Genomic DNA, 14,072 nt, shown 5'->3' with positions numbered 1-14,072 from the left:
CAGTTAAACAGTGCAATGACTCTCTTCCCTGGGACCTAAGCTCTCTTTTTGCTATGAGACAGTATTGAAAACATAACCAAAAAATCTTATCACAATCAGAAAGATCTCAAGAAAATGGTGAATATTTTTCTACAAATCTAATAAACCAATAACTAGTGGGTCAATTATACAGATGGATCATCTTAAGAATCCACCAGTAACAGAGGAGCTGTCTTATTCAATAAATTGCTCAATTAAGAAAGATTAGAAAATTTAATTGCCACTGGCGATCTCTCAGATGCACTTTCTAATGAATTTCTTTCTAATGTTTAAAAAAATCTGATGCCTCCTCTATCAAAAAAGTCAGGACAGCTCTTATAAACCTCAACAATAATAGCAAGAAAACTGTTCTTCAATGGGTCCCAGCACACTTTCAAATAGAGAAGAAGAAAAATCTGACACTGCCAAAATGGAAGAATAACTAAGCAGTCTTAAGTTCCATGGGAGGTGCAGTGGCTAAGTGGTAAAGCACTTGGCTACTGAACCAGGGTGCATGGTTTGAATCCTGCTGAAGACTGGGGTTTTTAATTTTGGGATCTTTGGGCACCTCTTGAATCCACCCAGCTCTAATGGGTACCTGAAATTAGTTAGGGAAAAGTAAAGGTGGTTGGACACATAACCATAGGCCACAGAAACAGATGACCTTTACATCATCTGCCCTATAGACCACAAGGTCTGAAAGTGGTACTTTACTTTTTCTTTTCTTAAATTCCACTATATCTGGAAGAGAAAAAGAAAAAAAAAGAGTAGTATAAACCAAAACCAAAACAGTTGTCACTCAAACATCAGGATTAAGGATGCATGTTACATTCTATCAGGACACAGTCAATGAATTATTTTTCACCTTTGAACAGGGCACAACATAATGAGGCAACACTTATTCTGGATGTTGAAACTAGTGAAAAGAACACGTGGCCTTGTTTTATCATGAGGCCCATACAAAATACTGGCCCCCCAACAGTCCTTTAGAATAAAGATTGTATGGAAAGCTGCCTGATCTGAAAAGAATGGAGTTCATCTTCGATAAATATATATATATATATCTGAACCCTACAATTTATAATGAGAACACAGAGAAAAAAAAAATGCAAACAGTATGTAATATTTAAGTTAAACTTTTGTCACATGTCTCATATTTGTTTATATTGACTTTAATATTCACATTTATTCAAATAAAATAGCTGTATATTTTATACATTTATCCTTAAAATGTGGCGCACTATTGGCCACTAGTTTAAATGTTTGATGTGTTTAAGGCTATATAAGGTTATAACTATTCCTTTGGCTCACATTGAATTAAAATCATACATTGTAATAATTTGTGTGTCTACATCCTCTTATTGTTTATTTGTGTTTTCAGGTGGCGATTTTATTGTTTACCATGAAGTTGTCTAATTTTCAAATTTTACTGACCAAGTTTTGTACAGTGACTGATCCATCTGCAGTTTCTGAACCAGTAACTGATATCTCAAAAAAATATTGCTTTACTGACGGTGTCTGGTCACCTCAGGTAATCTTTCTCTTTTTCTTTTAATATGTAAAGAAAATTATCTGTATGTATTTTTTTATTTAGAAATGGATACTGTTTGTCTAAGGTGGATACTGTTTATCTAGGGTGGATACTGTTTGTCTAAGGTTGATGTGTTTGACCATGATGGATAAAACAGAGCATGATCTTTGCAAAAGTTGTAGAACATTTTTCCACCATAGAATCCATACATTGAAATGAAAATGTTCAGATTTTATCCATGATCACCTGTCTGAAGATTAGGAACTAGATATAGGTCTTGAAGTATTACACTTAATGATCTATTTAAACAAATAAAAAGAACTCTACTGTTTAACCACAAATATTAATAAAATTTGGAAGACCTTCACATAATCCTTGTTAATTTTTTATTACCTTTTCAATATGTTTAATTTGTTGATTTTTTCTTGAAAAATGTGTAGTTTTGGGTACTGGATAGACAACACTTATACCCACATTCTCATTATAAAATAATTAGTTTCTACTTTTGGACATTATGACAAATAATATAATCCGTTGGCTTTGTGGAGGTATCAAAATGCTCTATAAAAAGGAACTTGATTCAAGAAACACATGGAAGGGAAAAGAGAAATCTATTATACATAAGTAAGAAGTAATGGGATGCACAGTGGATATTAATTTTTTAAAAAGTATTACAAAAAGTAAAGTTTACCTTTCAGACCTTGCGATCTATGGAGCAAATGATGTCAAGGGAATGTTTCTATGGCCAGTGGTTAATGAGCAGGTCCTCATGTGTCCAGCACAATGACTAACCACCTTAATTTTCCCCACCTAAAGTCAGTTACCCATTAGAGTTGGGGGACTGAGGGGCACCCTAAAAATTCAAAATCCCAATCTTCATTGAGCTTCAAACCCTGGACCCCATTGTTTTCCTATGAGGTACACAAATCATTTAGCCGACAAAAAAAATCAAAATATTGATATAGAAGCGAAATGAAAAATGACTGAGCTTTTGGCCCATGACTTTGAAATGCTAATATCTATGTATACTTCTTTATGTTGGCAGATGATCAACATGATTTGTTCATTGAAAGACACTTGAAGGTGTAAGTTGTAAAAGGTTTTGAAAGACTTGCCAAAGCAAGGCATTCTTGACAGGGATAAACATTGGGAGCAGCTCTAGCTGACTCAGCTCAGAGGATGACATCACAGTTAATTGACATCTTTCTGTTAACAATGCATGGATTATCTTATCTTCTTCATTCTAGGGGAATTATGCATTAAGTGAAGACATCTTGCTGTAGAAGAGAAGAAAAATTCAGATATTCCACATGATTTACAATATGGCTTTGATTGTCTTATGTTAATGGCTGGTAAAGAACAGAAACATGTAGGCTGGAGAATCACTTGATAGAAATCAAGGTAGGACTGCACTTTGCACAGAGTAAAGTTGAAGCATGTAGTTACCAAGTGTAAAATAATATTCAAGTTGCTATTAGCTAAACTAGTGAAACCTGTAATTTAACATACATTAACATTCTTTTCTTATTTGAAGTCTACTGTTAAATTTCATCAATTATAACCCTAGCCCTATCAAGTAATTTACAGGTCATGTTTCTGTCTGCCAAGCTATTTACTTCTCATAGTTCTATGTATTCTGCCATAAATTTCTATGAATGAATTCAGCCTTGAGTGGTATATTTTTGTCTGTATTTGCAAATACATATTTGTGTTGCTTTTTGTTGCTGGGGCTGCGCAGCCATGGGAAATACTGCACTCCTCACTAATCTTTGGACTCCAAGACAAGCCTTATACATGATCATTGTTAAGCTCACTATCAGTTCATTATTTAGAATTTTCTTTAAAAAAAAAAGCATTAAAAAAAGTTCCCCTTTCAGACCTTATTGTCTATAATAATATAATATTAATAATACATGCTTTGTCCAATACAAGAAAAAATAAATATTAATTGTTTTTTATTTTTTTTTTTATTTACTGTCAGATGTTTAGTCACTTTGGGAGCAGTGATCTTGAGATTTCGATGCTAGATACTCTCAGATTTGAAAGCCGGTATCTTGGATATTTTCTTAGCTCCTCTAGATCAAGATGGCAAAGAACTTTATAAGGATAGGTCTCCCATCCATCACACAACATTCAAGCACCAATGGGTTTCTTTCAAGGAGTTGAAGATAAGGTTTGAATCAGATTTATCTTTTTACTACCTCTGGCATTTTTTTTATTCGTCTCATGCTAAAAAGTGATATTTTTTTTTTGCAAATTAGAGGACAGAAGGTAATATCAACACTGGCACTGGTGTAGATGAGAGTAGCTGGCAACTGATGCTTTCTGATAGAGACAATTAAGCTCTCAAGAAGGCAGTGGAACACACATTTAAGGCCAAAATAAAACCTGTTTTGAAAGACAGGTGAAAATTCAAAAGAAAACAATTGGATCCTTGAAGGACAACAGCTTTGTCTGCATCAGATGATGAAAAATATGCATGGAAAAAGAGGGTTTGCATAATATTGATGTGTAAAAACAAATGTCACAGATAACAATCTCAGCTCTGCATGGCCTATACAAATGTCTTCCACACATTAGGCTGATTGTTGACAAAGGGCAAAAGATTAGCAGCAAAATCTCAAGTGTGATAATTGAAAAATAGAATTAGACTTGACTCAAAACATTTTGAAAGGACTTGTAATGACAATATCAATGCAATTTCTGATTAAAACAGAAGGAAAGGCTGGATGAAGACTTGGAGAAAAGTTCATTTTCTAAATAACTTTTTTATGTAAATTTCATTGACTTTCTAGAATTTGAGTTCAATCTATTTAACTGTGTTTATTTTGTGCATAGGTAGTTCCCCTTAACAAAGCTGAGATGAGGCAGTTAAAGCAAAAGGACTGCAATGTTTGTTTCTAGGTAATGTTTTATAGACATAACATTTACCATCCTTTTTATTTATGAAAGTAAAAAAGTTTTTTTCTTTTCTGGAGAGGGGGGGGGTTTGTGTAAACTGTTTGTGGTAAAAAAAAAAAAATAATAAAGTTGCCCTTTCCGATCTTGTAGTCTATAGGTCAGATGATGTAAAGGTTATCTGATTCTGTGGCCTACGGCTAACGAGGGTGTCATGTGGCCAACAAAATGACAAACCACTTTACTTTTTCCCTAACTAATGTCAGGTACCCAATAGAGCTGGGTCTTTACCAGGATTTGAGCCATGGACCCTGGTTCAGAAGCTAAGCGCCTTACTACTCAGCCACCGCACCTCCCTGTTTGTGGTAATCAGGGTTTGAGTTTTGAGTTTAGGCACATGGGCACAATTTAGGCCATGTCGTTCCCAGGCCAGATAAACTGACCAAATTTTTACAAAATTCATATATAAAGATAAACTAAATCATGAATAGTGATGTGCCTTTAGAACTGTTTCATGGGAGAAAAACATCTAAAATCATTTTTTTTTCTGCAGGACCAGACACAAGAGAATTCGACAACATATGTATCAGAAGATCAAAATCAGAAACTGAAATCTGCCCATGTGGAGTGTCACCAGAGAATGCTGACCATCTCCTCCAAAACTGCTCTCTTTACCAAGAGGCTGTACATGACACTGGCCCCAAAACACCCCAATAGAAAGAAAACTATATGGAGAGTTCCCTGATTTGGAAACCACTGCGAAAATAATCTCATATACTGGTCCAGTCATCTGAATGCTCCAATAAAAAAATGAGAAGGAAGAAGAAAGAAGATTGTATGTACCATTTTTGTTTGTTTGAGGATGGGGAGAAAAGTGTTCTTAGAATTCAAACACCAAAAGTATGTGTCTTTATGAATTCAATGTAATTGATACTAGGCTTTTTGGGCTGAAAATAAAATGCAGGAAATTTTATTGGAAGTGCAGAAAAAAAAAAGATTTTTTAGCCAAAATAAACAATGTATAGCCTGAGAACAAATCAGGTGGAAGAACCAAGGGTAATGCTAGTATATTATAGAAGTAGTATCTTTTTTTATGCTTGCAACTTCATTGATGCATAAGTGTCACAAACTGCTTGTTAATGTGATATGAAACATAATTTATTTTTTTTTGGTACAGATATAATCACTCTAAAAAAATTATTTCTAAGATAGATAACTGTCTCTAGTAACCTGCTAGTGGACCATGATGAACCTTTTTCTATCTTGCTTTGTATGATATAAACTTTCCTAGTTTTTACTTTAAATTGTCATTCTAGTTGTGTCAGTTATGCTTATAGGCTGTTAGACAAAAATAGTGAAAACAAGAGTACATAACATTTTCTAAAGAAATTTTAAATATTTTGCATTTTTAGGGAAGCAACATGGCTATCAAAAAGCAGAGACGATACAAACCTCATTAGATGGAGAGTTTTATTTTGTTGGTAAAGTCCTTGGTTTTGAGCCAGCAGAGAAACATAGAAAGGTAATTTGTCAACATTTCAGATTTATCACTAAGAGAAAAGCAGAAAAGCTTTGATGGGCAGCATCTCTGTTGACCCAGTGATCCATCCAACTTATGGAACAAGTGATGGTGAAGATGTTCATTACAGTGCTTATGTCTGGCAACACTGAATGACTTACATTTTTAGTTCATGCTTTTAAAAATTTGGTCATAAAAGCTGAATTGAAGCCTTCATCTCTGGCCAGTAGTCATGCTGTTTATTATTGCTTGTATTATTATTGCTTTTGATTAGCATAACTTCCATGCTCCTATAGCAAGCACAGTGCATTCTGGGTCAATATCTTTTGTTGACATGTGAAGTGGGGGGAGGAGGATATCTGTGAGTCTTTCCTTTAGGCTCTCATCAAGCACAACTCTGCATCAAATCAAAAATACCTTGTCTACAATGTGATTTCAATTGAAGCTCTCATCAGATACATACTCAAGCAGTTTATAGCTTAGCATTTATAAATTATCGAATGTGTAATGTTTATATGTATGATTTTTTTTTATGATTTAAAGAAAGAAACTTAAGGATTTTAATTTTTATTCTTTTTGAAATATGTAAGGAATGTTAGAATATTGTTGGCAACATTGTTGGTGTAAAAATGTATTTTCACTTGGTAGCCAAGAATGCTTATAACTGATATATATAATTAATAATAACAATTAATAATAATAATTAACAATAATTTAAGACACAAAATGTCCAAAGCCACACAATTTTATTTAAAATGTCTGATATTTATGTTGCCAACTTTTACCTACATTTCAATTGCTTTATTGTTTCAAAGTTATAGACATTTGAACCTCAGCATTAGGGTCAAAAGGTCAATGCCCCACGAATATTTTTTTTAGATTTATCAATTGGCTATGAACATAAACTGTATTAATTGGAAGCATTAGCTTTCTAAAAAGTAAAATAAAGTCTATTGGCAGATGATGAAAAGGTCTGTTTCTGTGGCCCATGGTTAACAAGGTTGTCATGTCACCAGCACAATGACCAACCGCCTTTCCTTTTCCCTAACTTATATTAGGTACCCATTAGAGCTGGGTTGACTCCGAGGTACGCTAAAGATCCCGAAATTAAAATACCTGTTTTCAGAAGATTAAATGTTTAGTTTCTCTTTATGTTACTACAACTTTTTATTTGTTATAACTTTTTTTTTTTATTGAATATTAACATTTCATGAATTATTACATGACACTTATCATTTTGCAGGGCCGTACACATATATGTAAAATACATGCTAGATCTATGAGTGTAGAGAAAGATATTCGTTATGAGCTGCTGGCTAGATTATGCCCAAACAGTACAGGTATGTATTCACATTATTATGTTTATATTTATGGGGTAATGAACAATGTTAAAAGAGTGTGATGTTTAGCTGTTTTGGATAAAATCTCTTGGCTCCCTATCAATGGGGCTTGAGCTCAAATCTTAATTGAGCTTAGTTGTGTTTGCTGAGCCTCTAAATGCAGTACAGAAACCTTTTTACTCCAAGTTTCCACTAAAAGAGATTAGACCATGAGCATGTTATAAGCATGAAAGATGCGCTCTATAAAAAAAATAATTAGAAAAATAAAGGAATAACTTGTAGTGAATGGAAAGAGCAAGGATATTTATTTGGTAAAAAATTAAATGACTCCAGATTAATACATTAAAATCCTAAATAAGAACCCTTAAAATGCAAAGTAGCGAAACTTTATTGAAAGCTTATAATCAGCCACTTCATAAAACATTCACTAACCCTAACCATATGACAATCAATGACTACAAAACATTTATGGCTGCCTTTTAAGCCAACAATCAGTTGCCTGATTGCAACTTGCTTAAAACATAAGACTCCATAAAGTTATTAGAGCTATTGAAACTATTTTACCAAGCTGGGTTCAAATAAGTACTCAAATTTAATGTTGAGATATTACAGTGAGACTTTCCTAATCCTATTTGATGTTGAGATGAGACTTTGCTAGTCATATTTGGTGTTGAGACATTACATTGAGATTTTCCTAGTCATACTTTGATGTTTAGACTTGACTACTTTCTCTTTCTTCCATTCAAGTTTATACTTTCACTCAGCAATCTAATACTTGATACTCTTTCTATTATTGACAAATTCATGTATGAATACAAGCAATTACTTCATTTTAATGTACATTAGCTTTAAAAACTGTGTATTCATCATAATGTAGTTACCACAATGATCTTTATTGTTTACAAATTTAATTCTCTCACAAACTATGTTCTTTCCTCTCAACAAACACTCTTTATGTTAATGTCTTGTCATCTACTCTTGATAATGGTATTCAGAAGTAAACCTAGATTTCCATTTGAATCAACTTACATTAAAAGAGAAATTCTTCTTCTTCTTCTTCGTTCTCATTGTTATGTTGGAGTGTTCATATGACTAGACCAACACATGAGATGAACTGCGCAGTGGTTTCCAAATCAGGGAGCTCTCCATATAGTTTTCTTTCTATTGGGGTGATTTTTGGCCAATGTCTTATGCGGGCCTCTTGGTAAAGAGAGCAGTTTTGGAGGACGTGGTCAGCATTCTCTGGTGATACTCCACATGGGCAAATTTCACTGGTTCCAATTTTGAGCTTGCGGTACATGTGTACATGTAATTCTGTTGTGTCCAGTCCTGAGTCAAAAGATTAGACGTTGGTCTTGTCGGGATAGCTTATAGTAAGCGTCATCTTTCTTGTGATTTGGATGAGAGCTCGTCCATTTCTCATTTATTTTATTTACAATTAATTTCTTCATTTCTTCTGGATAGAGTGCAGAGTTTATTTGTGAGTTTGTTCTCCCACTCTTGGCGAGTGTGTCAGCCTTCTCATTTCCTTCTAGTTGTATATGAGCTGGTATCCATTGATAACAGTTTTTTTGCTGTTGTTGTTGAGCTTTGTAAGTGCTGTTCTAAGGTGTTTAATATAAGAGGAATCAGAGTTTTGCAAGCTTTGGAGGGTTGTTTTCGCATCAGTTAGAAAGACAATCTGACTTTGTGGGGAACTTGGATGATTTGCTAGCATGGTAGCAGCTAGTGCTTTCCTTTCTGCTCTGTGACTGTCAGAGAGCTCTCCAGTTGCAATGGATTTTTCTAGTTTTCCTCCATCTGGCCATTTGATAAGTATTCCAGCTCCTCCATTTGTGGTGGCTTTATGGGTTGAGCCATCCGTGTAAAATCTGATCCACTGATTGCTAGGGTAATTGGTATGTAGAAAACAGTTCACCATTTCCTTGAGCTCTGTTGGCCTGTTAACAGATTTTCTTTTTATGTTTTCAATATGGTCCCTTATAGTAGGAAGAGGGCTTTCGTCCCAGGGTGGAGATTCATTATAGTTTATTGAGGATTCCAGAGTAATTTTTTCAAGTTGGTGTTTCTTTTTTAGGCTTAGAGATTCCTGTATGAAATTGGTCCTTTTGAGATGGTTTTTGTGCCAGTTTTGTGCAGCGGTTTTCTCCATAGCTCTTATAGGTGTTGTTTTCATTGCTCCTGTCATTATCCTTAGACCAATATTTTGAACCTTGTCTATTTTTCTTAGGTTGGTTTGGGCTGCTGAGCCCCCCCATGCGGTGGTTATAAGAGAAATAAATCTGAATAGTATTTATTTAGAATCTTGTCATACTGATTATTTTGATAGTGACTCCATATTGTCTGCGTTTTTATGCTTTTTTTCTAAGTTTTGAATTAATCATTTGTTTGTTAATGCATTGGTTAAAAAACAAGAGGTCTATTGTTGTTTTTTTTATTTTTACTTTTTTACTTGCTTTTATCAATAGGAGCGGAAATTCGTAGTGTTGGCACAGAAGCTGGAATGTTTGCTATCAGGGTTCATAGGAAGATGGCTACAGAGAAAGATTTTCTGGAAGCAGTAAATAAAGTCATCAAAGCCTACGCCAAATCTAGTGCAACTCCTTGCTACATGACTTACAATGAAATCAATTGTAGCTTGATAGAAATGTCTACTAGAGAATCAGTACAGAACTTGTGTTTACTCACTGATCTGATTTTAAACTTAAGTGAATCATTGTTTGTATTCATGATGTTTTATTTCAACTTATTAAATCATGGTATCTTTCTTATTAAATATGTTGTCAGTGTGGTTTTTACTTTTGTCAGTAATTTGTTACATCTGGATGTTCCTTTGCAATTTAAGATAATTGCATCCCAAACCTCCTGCAGGATAGCTGGGAATGAGTATGGGCATTTCATCTAGTAGGGTAGCTAATAGAATCTGGAATGAACTAGATCAGTGTGCTTGATACTCAGGGCATTAAAAAGCAATGCATGAACAGTACCCAGATGTGGCTTAATATCAATTGATAAAGACACTAGAAAGCATTATGAAAATAATTCTTCAAAAATCAAGTGTACAGAAATAATTTTTTGGGTAAATAGGTTGGCATGTCTTGAGCTTATTTAAAACATAAAAATATATTTTTAAAAATTTAGACAATTAGGTTCCAAACTAAATTGCTGTCATTTAAGTTTGTAAAATTAGGCTTCTAATTACTATTACTATTACAATGGCTGCATTGTATATATAAGTACTTGCTTAAATCAATAAGATTTGAGCATTTCTTGTGTAACTGTTAACAGTTAGTTGAAAATAAGATTTGAGCATTTCTTGTGTAACAGTTAGTTGAAAATGTAATAATGCTGAAAAACGTGCTGTAAATAGTAACAGAGGATCTAGACATTTAAATATTTATGCTAAATAAATTTTAACTTTGGGATGCTGTGGGTGAGAGGTTAAGTGCTTGTCTTCCAAACTGAGGGGATCTAAGGGTTCAAATGTTGCTGAAGAATGGGATCTTTGATTCTTACGATGCCTGAGCCCCTCCTGCCCGAAGCTTACTGGTTAAGGCGCCAGTTACTCGCCTTTGCCCCTTCTCCTGTTAGTGAGAACAGTTCCGCCGGACTCAATATCTGAGCCACACATGAAGGCCATGAGTTGGACTGGTTGTCAGAGGCTATTCGAGATGCATGCCATTTGGAAGAATTTTATAGGTAGTGGAGTGCTTTCATCCATTACCACTTCCGGCTATGACAACCTTGCTGGCTACCCACCTAGGAGAAGGAAAACTCTGAATTCAAACCTCTGTTGCTTTGCAGCCATACCCAATCATGGAAAAGGCTTCGGGAGTCAACCCTGAGGAAAAGTCAGGAGCTGGCTACCCTAAGGCAGTTTGCAGCACCCAGTGCTACACTCTGGCAGAACCTGCGACGCCGCTAACCCCAAACTGTATCGGCACTGCCGTTCCTTTGGATACATCAGCTGCATGGAGAGGGAGGAACTGATGTGTGGGCAACATCGTTCCAACCACAGCTAATGCCCAGACATTCATCTCACCGAGTAGATGATCCATAGGAGGCCATAGAATGATGCCTGAGAGTCCAACCAAATCTATTGGGCACCAGACAGTAGTTGGGGAAAGTAACGCTGGTTGGTCATTGTGGTACTTTACCTTCTTACAGGGTCATTATCTGTAGATAAAAGTTGCATTGTATAATACGATTTTTACAATAGAGTTGGGTGGCTAATATGATTAAACACAATTAAACTTCAACTATAATTCACAAAAGTGGACTAAACAAGAAGATGGAACATATTAAAACTCTTTTATTGTCTCCCCTACTTACTATTATTTTCTCTAACATTGAACTGGTACTCTTATGTTCAACATTCTAGGTCATTTAGAGTAGGGTCATAAATACAATTGACTGATGTTTCACAAAACCAATGTTTATGTAAGCATCCAATGTATACATCTCATGACAGTGACACATACATTATATAACAAATAGCAGTATTAACCTGGATTTTAATAGCCAAGATGTAGGTTTTGTTTCATTTAATTTTTTTATTTGAAAAATATTTTATTACAATATAATTATTCTACAATGCTGTCAGAAAGCAAACATCCCAGTCTACAACATAGTGCCCCCCCACCCCTGGGTCAAAACAATTAGGCTTCAAGGAAGTAAGAAAACAAGACTTCATTAGGAATGGAAAAGCATTGCTCAAGTCTTGGTTGGGAAGAGAGTCTTTATGACCATGTCAACAATCCCAACATTCTGTTTCACAAATGCAATGGGGATTGTTGAGTGTGGTAAAGAGCAGGAAGATGGCAGGAGTTCTTGGTGTGCTTAGCAGTCTGCCAATCTCTAGCCCCCGTGTCTGGAGCTTCTGAAGCATTGGATATAGTAGTGTGATACAGACACCAAGTAGGATCTCTTCCAGACAGAACAATCATTTCAGTCAGGCTGGTGAGAGGAAGCTTTAATTATTTTTTGCTGGCCTATTGTTTCACAAGCCTTCAGTTCAACTCTTCAGACAGTTTTGAAAAAAAGCTTCAATGAACTCAAAAACCTTAGACCATGTAAAATTTTATAAAAAGAAGAATTCCATCAAATCAAATCATAGCTATATATACAAATTCAGCTTGTAAGTAAAATTAAAACTTAACAAAAATTTAAAATAAAAAATTAATAAAGTACAAATTTAATGAAACCTCTGTGGTTTTACACAAATACTTTTTAAAAAATCATGATAGAAACTAATGACTTATACATGTGACCAACACAAATCATCTCACAAAAAATTACATTATTAATTCAATAGATTGTGCACACACAAAATGAAGAAGCAATAAAGTATAGCTCGGGAAGAATCAATTCAAATGCATTTTAGCATCCAATACTTTACAGTTTATATTTTTAATAATAACAAAAAGCTTTACGCAGTTTATAGTTTGTATGATTGTGAAATAGATTAATGTATGAACTTGGTTGTATATAAACTTTGTACATTGTCAATATCTATATGTTACAACATCTAATCACAGAAAAAATATACCAAGACCACATCATAGCATCATTATCAGAAAGACAACTACAGTGGTATTTAACATTGAAATCATGTAAAAATTAAAAAAAGGAAAATTCCAACCTTAACAGCTAATAATCAACCTTTGCATAATATACACACTATCCATATGGATATTTACAACAACAAAAACAATCAAAGCTAGCTTTCCCAGTTCAGTGATAGGATTCCAAGGTTGAGTAAATTACTATTTTAATATATATAGAGGAGATTTTTTTTAAAAATTTTGCTACAAAATTTCAAACATCTTTTTTACTAACATAAAATATAAATTTTTAATGGTACAAAATAATAGACTGGTACAAAATAAAATAAAGTGAAAACAGAAACATTTTCCTAAAAGAGAAATATGATAATTAATGAAATGGTGGATACTTGAACATTCATCTGTCTAGTGGATACTTGCACATTCAACTGTCTGGTGGATACTTGAACATTCATCTATCTGGTGGATACTTGAACATTCATCTGTCTGGTGGATACTTGAACATTCATCTGTCTGGTGGATACTTGAACATTCAACTGTGTTATTGCTTTAAAAGTTAATAAATGAAACTTTTGCGCTGAAAAATAATGATACAAATATGTAATTAGTTACTAGCTATTTGAATTGTATATAATTATTAAATACATCTTGACACTATCATAATGATAACCATTCAATATGCCCATTTCTTCCCAGATTCAACAAATTAGAATCTTTCAAAGATAACAGAAAAAAAAGAAAAGTTTTTACAGAAAACTGATTAGATACTTAAGATTAAAAAAAGGACTCCTTATGACAAGGCAATTATTAGTTGTTGAATATAAACTTAGCAAGTTGCAAAATACCATAAAATCAGTTTTTCTAGTTTTTGAGATCTAAACATGACAGTCAGATGGTCATACTACCACACAAAACTAATAGCAGCTCTTCCATTTTTGTAAGCCAGTAATAATATAAGGCTTGTCTTAAGAGTCTGAAGATTAGCGAGGAATGCAGTATTTCCCGTGGCTACACAGCCCCAGCTGTGTCCTACATATTTTGCCACATCCAGGGCAAGATAGTAAAATATGTCTATAAACAACTTATATAAATGTTTATTCACAAACCTTCTATTTACTCAACTCTCCTTGGCAACTTTGACTTTGTTAGGTCAACATATGAAGGGGCCTTAAAAAAAAAACAATTTACAACTCATGTTAAAA

The 14,072-nt window shown here is 34.1% G+C and overlaps 1 protein-coding gene across 1 annotated transcript; it reads left to right on the top strand.

Moving 5' to 3' along the window:
- Positions 1 to 1,399: 1,399 nt before the first annotated feature.
- Positions 1,400 to 10,211, top strand: LOC129928733 (uncharacterized). The gene is made up of 8 exons (XM_056044497.1): positions 1,400 to 1,549; positions 2,595 to 2,950; positions 3,531 to 3,722; positions 4,388 to 4,453; positions 5,001 to 5,282; positions 5,860 to 5,969; positions 7,210 to 7,306; positions 9,775 to 10,211. The coding sequence occupies exons 5-8, from the start codon at positions 5,258 to 5,260 to the stop codon at positions 10,209 to 10,211; spliced, it is 669 nt and encodes a 222-aa protein (XP_055900472.1). The 5' UTR covers positions 1,400 to 1,549; positions 2,595 to 2,950; positions 3,531 to 3,722; positions 4,388 to 4,453; positions 5,001 to 5,257.
- The last annotated feature ends 3,861 nt before the right edge of the window (positions 10,212 to 14,072 follow it).

Source organism: Biomphalaria glabrata, chromosome 10, assembly GCF_947242115.1.
Source record: "Biomphalaria glabrata chromosome 10, xgBioGlab47.1, whole genome shotgun sequence".
NCBI classification, from domain to species: Eukaryota; Metazoa; Mollusca; class Gastropoda; family Planorbidae; genus Biomphalaria; species Biomphalaria glabrata.
This window is presented reverse-complemented; position numbering and strand designations above follow the sequence as displayed.

Coding starts and splice junctions, on each gene's coding strand:
- LOC129928733 (XM_056044497.1), top strand. CDS start 5,258: ATGAGAAGGAAGAAGAAAGAAGATT. Junction 5,283..5,859: donor AAGGAAGAAGAAAGAAGATT/GTATGTACCATT, acceptor TTGCATTTTTAG/GGAAGCAACATGGCTATCAA. Junction 5,970..7,209: donor CAGCAGAGAAACATAGAAAG/GTAATTTGTCAA, acceptor ATCATTTTGCAG/GGCCGTACACATATATGTAA.